Source organism: Bombina bombina, chromosome 4, assembly GCF_027579735.1.
Source record: "Bombina bombina isolate aBomBom1 chromosome 4, aBomBom1.pri, whole genome shotgun sequence".
In the NCBI taxonomy this organism is placed as follows: domain Eukaryota; kingdom Metazoa; phylum Chordata; class Amphibia; order Anura; family Bombinatoridae; genus Bombina; species Bombina bombina.
In genome coordinates this window covers 102,765,774-102,773,322 of record NC_069502.1, presented here as the reverse complement: position 1 = coordinate 102,773,322, position 7,549 = coordinate 102,765,774, and the positions used below count along the sequence as shown (strand labels likewise).

The following is a 7,549-nucleotide window of genomic DNA, read 5'->3' as shown; positions in this document are numbered from 1 at the left end:
TGTTTTTCAAAGAATATTTCATTTCAAGAAAATATGTTATTGAGATGTAGATAATAATAAACTAAGATGAAACATAACACTATAATTAGTGTGTAATTACATTTTGCACATTTATCTTGTAGCTGTATGCAGACTCATGATCATAACTTTTCTGAAACATATTGCAAGAATGTAGAATGTACTGAGTGCTTTAGTGTCATGTTCGAGGAAAACATGTGTATCAATGATTCCAATTTAAAAAAAAAAAAAAGAGAACAGGAAATATTGCATTGATCAGGCACATATGCACACATAGAGTATATATAGCTTCCAGATCAGTTCAGTTACTATTAAACGCTTCAATCACTCTGAAGTTACAAAGCTCATTGTAATAAACTCCAAACCTCAAAAAGGTAAGAATGATATTATAGCTTGTAAAAGATAATATATTGATTAACAAATCCCCAGATATACACAGATCTTATTTTAAGGAGCTTGTTACCTTTTAAGATAAAAATGCACCAGGGTGGTGATCGAATTACAAAATAGTTTATAGTTAAATAAATAATTTGCAATGGGTGTATAAGACTGAAAATAAATACATCATGTAAAAATAACACTGTTTTTATTGAAAGAAATGTGCAGACTATAGTGCACCTAGTACTTTTATATGATACATTATATATTGTATTAATTATCATTATGTGGTTTTTTTTTTCAAATCAGATGTCAGCAATATCTTTTAATGCAATAGTAATATTATAATGGTACAATTAGAAATGTCTAATCTGAACATATGTGGATTGCAGTAAACACAATGTTATTAATAGTAGCAATATTTTAACTATTACTATTAGTATTATAGTAGTAGTAGTTAAAGTGACATTAAACACCTTGTAATTACAAGACAGTTCTGTTATGTTGCTATAGAATAACACGTCAGCCAAGTCTTAACGCTTTTGAAATAAATTTAAATCCTTTTAACTGCAAATAGTTTTCAATAACCAAAGTCCCAGCTTTTGCCTTATATGGAGGAGCCAATCATTTTCTGTTAAATTCAATAAGGAACTTATATGTAGCAGGTGTTGCCTTGATAAATCAGATGGAAACTTTTCAAGATCTAATAATTAGAAATTGTTATATTTTCAGAGCTAAATTACATGAAAAGGGGGCAAAAAAAAGAAGAAAACTATATTGCAAAGTTGTTTCTTTATACATAACTAAACATTTTATATAAAAATATCAATGCATTTACTGTCATTTTCAAGAAAGTAATTCAATTTGTAAATTATACTAACTATTTATCAGATATTAATGAAAAAAATAATATTTTAGGGAATATGATGATGATTTATGTCCTATGCGCCTTGACCTTCCTACAGCACTCAGTTTTACAGGTATGTAGTGTAAAACCTTCTAATTACAAGTTAGATAAATGATCAGCTTTTTTCAACCCAAAAACAACACTTTATCTAACATTCTTACTTTTTTATGGAAATTCTGTAATTTGTTTATAACCATCTAATACTTTAAAGGGACATAAAACAAGTCAGGATAGAGACACAATATAATAATACGTACTTTAATTACTTTACCTGCAAAATTATACTGCAGTGCCTCCCCATTAACCCTTTCTTTTTAGTTTCTGAATTGTAAAGCTCTAACTTCTCCCACACAATTCATTCTATGGCTGTATCTATTTCTATTGTTATTTTGGTAGAATACAAAAATGCATAGAAATTATCTGCTGGAGCATGTCTAGAAGCTGTGAACTCAGTTGAAATACAATTCCTGTGTCTAAACACTGATAAGTGTAGGCAGCTTAGCTATACAATTCATTTTGCTTATGTTTCAAAATTATTTTAAAATACTGGCCAGCAATTTTTAAACAATTTTTTTTGCAAACTAATTAATTAATTAGCCCTTTCAAGAATACGCACAGATCTCAACCTGTGTTATGTCCATTTAAAATGGACCTTATTCAATATTATTTTACAATGGTTAAATTCTCCCACTTTAATAACATACACCTACATTGTGAGTTTTGAGCACTATAGAGAAATTAACGAACGCAATAAAAGTTACGTTGTTTAATTTCCTATAGCGCTGCAATTACAAGTTTTCAAACATACGCATTTTGCGTGCGATATGGTTGCGTTGAGCTCCATACCGCACACAATCAGAGCGCTGCTGAGACGTGCTTGTGCACGATTTCCCCTTAGACATCAACGGGAAGAGCCGGCAAAAAAAGCCTGCGATCGGGGAAACAAAAGTTCTGTAACGTAGCCCCATTGATGTCTATGGGGAAATAAAAATACTGTTTAAACCTAACACCCTAACATAAAACCTACATATAAATACCCCTAATATGCTGCCTCCGACATCGCTGACGCCTGCCTACAGTTATTAACCCCTAATGTGCCACTCCCGATATTGCCGCTACCTAAATAAAATTATTAACCCCTAATCTGCCACCCCCGATATTGCCGCCACTATGCTACATTTACTAACCCCTAAACCGCCAGCCCTCCACATCGCAACAAGCTAAATTAAACTATATTAACCCCTAAACCTAACCCTAACGTAACCATAAACCTAACCCTAACACCCCCTAACTTTAACATAATAAAAATATAGCTTAATTAAATTTACAATTATTAACTAAATAAACCTATTAACCCCTAAACCGCCAGTCCCCCACATCGCAACAAGCTAAATTAAACTATATGAACCCCTAAACCTAACCCTAACTCTAAACCTAACCCTAACCCCCCTAACTTTAACATAATTAAATTAGATCTAAATTAAATTTACAATTATTAACTAAATAATTCCTATTTAAAACTAATTACATACTTACCTGTGAAATAAAACCTAAGCTAGCTACAATATAACTAATAAATATATTGTAGGTAGCTTAGGTTTTTTTTTAATTTCACAGGTAAGTTTGTATATATTTTAACTAGGTAGACTAGTTAGTAAATAGTTATTAACTATTTAATAGCTACCTAGTTAAAATAAATACAAACTTACCTGTGAAATAAAACCTAACCTGCCTTACACTAAAACCTACCATTACAAAAAATAAAAAAACCTACCTTTTTAAAAAAAAAAAAAAAAATATCCAAAAAAATAAAGATTAATCCTATTCTAATAACCTTACAAAAAAACCCACCCAAAATAAAAAAACCCTACTCTAGAATAAACTACCAAGGGCCCTCAAAGGGGCCTTTTGGGGGGCCCTTAAAAGGGCCTTTTGTAGGGCATTGCTCTGAGTTAAACAGCTATTTTGCTACAAAAAAAGAATGCAAACCCCCCTAACACTATACAAACCCCCACCCCCAAACTACCAGGGGCCCTAAAAAGGGGCTTTTGGGGGGCCCTTAAAAGGGTCTTTTGTAGGGCATTGCCCTGAGTTAAACAGCTCTTTTGCTACAAAAAAAGAATACAAACACCCCTAACACTATACAAAGACCAAACTACCAGGGGCCCTAAAAAGGGCCTTTTGGGGGGCCCTTAAAAGGGCCTTTTGTAGGGTATTGCCCTGAGTTAAACAGCTCTTTTGCTACAAAAAAAACTCCCCCTAAAAAAATACATTATACAAAATAACAAATTATCAAAAATAAAAAATAATTACACCTAATCTAATAGCCCTATAAAAAAAGCCCTAGCCTTTTAAGGGCAATGTCCATACAAATGCCCTTTTCAGGGCAATGGGTAGCTTAGGTTATTTTAGATAGTCTTTTTTATTTGGGGGTGTTGGATTTTTTTTACAGGTAAAAGCTGATATCTTTGGGGCAATGGCCCCACAAAAGGCCCTTTTAAGGGCCATTGGTCGTTTATTGATGGCTAGGGTTTTTTTTTTATTTTGGGTGGGCTTTTTTATTTTGATAGGGCTATTAGATTAGGTGTAATTCTTTTTTTATTTTTGATCATTTGTTTGTTATTTTTCGTAATGTAGTGTTTGTTTTTTTGTAATTTAGTTAGTTTTTATTTTTTTGTAATTAGATACTTTTTGTAATGTAGTGTTAGGATTTTTTTTTATTGGTAGTTTAGTTTTATTTAATTGTTAGTTTAATTTTAGTTTAATAATTATAATAGTTTAATTTTTATTTTTTTTATTTTTATTTGACAGGTAAGTTTTAATTTAATTTAAGGTAGGGAAATTGTAATTTTAATATAAAGTTAGGGGGTCGTTAGGTTTAGGGGTTACTAGTTTAAATGAGTTTATTTCATTGTGGGGAACTTTTACGGTTAGGGGTAATAGTTTATTTTAGTATATTTTGTTGTGGGGGGCTTGCGGTTTAGGCGTAAATAGGTTTACTTTAGCAACAGTGTGGATGGACGGCAAATTAGGGGTTAATAATATTTAAATAGTGTTTGTGATGCGGGAGGGCGGTGTTTTAGGGGTTAATACATTTATTATAGTGGCAACAATGTTGGGAGTGGCAGATTAGGGGTTAATACATTTATTATAGTGTTTGCGATGCGGGAGGGCCTCGGTTTAGGGGTTAATGGGTAGTTTATGGGTCTTAGTGTACTTTTTAACAGTTTAGTTATGAGTTTTATGTTACAGCTTTGTAGCGTAAAACTCATAACTACTGACTTTAGATGGCGGTACGGATCTTGTCGTTTTAGAGTGTAATGCTCACTTTTTAGCTGTACCGCAAAACTCCTAATAATGGCGCTATGGGAATCCCATGAAAAAACGTAATTTTTACGTGTGCGGGACTGACGTTGCATTACAGGCTAAAAGGTGTGCGGTATAAAAGGTGTGCGGTACAGCTATACCGACAACACTTGTAATAGCTGCGGTGCTCTTTTAACGCTGAAAATGCCATATTTTCAGCATTACAAGCCCCAACGCAAAACTTGTAATCTAGGTGATATAGAGAAAAAAATGAAAGTAACTGGCCAATTACTAAATAAACTTTTGTTTTCACTTAAATATCATTTTTGAATATGTATGCTCTATACATTGCTGTTGATCATATCCACTGGTTGTTTGGGGATAATTGAACAGGTTAAAGTGGGGTGAGTCCACTGTTATGATCTTGGTTAATAGATTGTTGCCATTATTGCATAGAGTCAATGCACTAACTACCATTATGATTTTACGGCTCTTGCTGCATATGTTAAGCTGTGAAATTGTTACGGTCTGTGTATATATTCCCTGCATTTGTATATAGTGTTTTGCTTTCTCCCATGTCTAATAAGAGTCACGATTCACTTAGAATGATTATGAATACTCAGACAGTTTATTGTACACTAAACTTAATGGATATAGTATTTAGTTTTTATACACTGTGACATAGTGGTCACCATGGTTACCATTTTGGCATTTTTTGTTCTAATTAGGGGGTGGGGTTTTATGTTTGTTTTCTTATAAGTTTGCATCACTTTGTATTGCCTGTGTCTGAGGAAGGGGATACATTATCCCCGAAACTTTACACTTTGTATCAGAGTAAATATTTTTGAAAAGGACCAGCGAGTGCAAGTTTCTTCATTTTTCTTATTATTCCCACTAGCACCCTGGCTGTAAGCTTTCAAGTGAGAGTGCATATACCAGCTACTTGTATATATATATATATATATATATATATATTATTTTTTTTGTATTAATATTATTATTATTATATTATTATTTTTGATTCTATGGGTCCTATTTATTAACCCTCTGTCGCACATGATCCGATCAGCGGATCATGTCCGACAGACATCGCTGAATGCAGAGAGCAATACGCTCCCCGCATTCAGCATTGCACCAGCAGCTCTTGTGACCTGCTGGGGCAACGCCGCCCCTTGCAGATTTGCAGCCAATTGGCCGCTAGCAGGGGGTGTCAATCAACCTGATTGTATTTGATCTGGTTGATTTCCCGCAATGTCTGTCCACATCCTAAGAGCAGGTGGAAGGGTTATGGAGCAGCGGTCCATACAGAGCTTGATAGATAGGCCCCCAAGTGTCTTACGGAAAAGTTAGGATGAAAATTTGTTGATGTAATAAAATATATGCAATTCTTTCAGGCATCCCCAGTAACTACACCTAGAAATGTGACAAATAAAAGTACTGTTGCTTCAGATTCTTCACTCACAAGACCACCTTCTACTCCACTTCAGAATATTTTATATAAGGTGAGTTTATTAGTATCATTTTATGTATAGTCATAGTTAGGTTTAATAAACCAAATCATCTATATGATGGTTTTATATATATATATATATATATATATATATATATATATACATATATATTTTTTTTTTTTTATTATTATTATTATTATTATTATTATTATTATTATTATATTATGAGTCCATGAGTTGCAGTGTCTTACAGAAAAGTTTGGATAAAAATTTTATGTGGATGTAATAAAATATATGCAATTCTTTCAGGCATCCCCAGTAACTACAGCCATACGTGTGACAAATAAAAGTACTGTTGCTTCAGATTCTTCACTCACAAGACCACCTTCTATTCCACTTGAGAATATTTTATATATGGTGAGTTTATTAGTATAATTTTGTGTATAGTCATAGTTAGGTTCAATAAACCAAATCATCTACATGATGGTTATATCACAACAGTTAATTATTATTTATGTTTAAATATAAATAAATGTAAATTTTAAAAGTGTTATCATATATAAATTGTAATTTATTAAAAAAAAGTAAATTGTATAAGAATTTTAATTATATTATATAATTTAGTTAATTAATTATTAATATAACACATACATACACAGCTTTTTTGTATACTATAACTATATTTCCAATTTACTTCTATTATTTTATTTCCTTCTCTTGTTATTCTTTGCTGAAATGTTTATCTAGGTAAGCTCAGGAGCAGCAAATCTATCTCTATCTATCTATTGGATAGGAGGAGGGGGGGAGGGGATGGGCGTTCAGTCAAAGAGCCAGGTTTTGAGGTCCTTTCTGAACTTTGTAAGGGAGGTGGATTGTCTGAGGTGCAGCGGGAGGGTGTTCCATGTCTTTGCTGCCATGTGGGAGAAGGATCTCCTGCCCGCTGTGGATTTGCTGATGCGGAGGATGACTGCGAGTGCTTGGACGGCCGATCTGAGTTGTCTGGCAGGGGTTTAGAAATTTACGTGGTGGTTGATGTATTCGGGTACAATGTTCTGTAGGTCCTTGAACGCATGGGTAAGGAGCTTGAAGGTGATTCTCTTTTTGATGGGGAGCCAGTGAAGGTTCCTTAGGTGTTTGGTTATGTGGCATTGGAGAGGGATTTTGAGTATGAGTCTGGCTGAGGTGTTCTGGATACATTGGAGTTTCTTTTGGAGTTTGATGGTGGAGCCGGTATAGAGTGTGTTGCCTTAGTCCAACCGGCTGCTGATAAGGGTGTGGGTGACTGTTTTCCTGGTTTCGGTAGGGATCCACTTAAAGATTTTTCATAGCAGGTGGAGGATGTGGAAGCATGTTGAGGTGATGGCATTGATTTGTCTGTTCGTGGAGAGTGAGGAGTGCAGGATGAAGCCTAGATTTTGTGTGTGGTCAGTTGGGGTTGGAGGGAGACCGAGGGCTGTGGGCCACCAGGAGTCATCCCATGCGGATTTAT

General features: G+C 34.0%; 1 protein-coding gene across 1 annotated transcript in view; it reads left to right on the top strand.

Moving 5' to 3' along the window:
- The first annotated feature begins 312 nt into the window (after positions 1–312).
- LOC128656935 (serotriflin-like) overlaps positions 313–7,549 on the top strand; it is a 111,197-nt gene continuing 103,960 nt past the window's right edge. The window contains exons 1-4 of the mRNA XM_053711113.1: positions 313–392; positions 1,315–1,376; positions 6,004–6,111; positions 6,370–6,477. Coding sequence (XP_053567088.1) covers positions 1,320–1,376; positions 6,004–6,111; positions 6,370–6,477 — 273 coding nt within the window. The 5' untranslated portion in view covers positions 313–392; positions 1,315–1,319. The remainder of the gene's footprint in view (positions 393–1,314; positions 1,377–6,003; positions 6,112–6,369; positions 6,478–7,549) is intronic.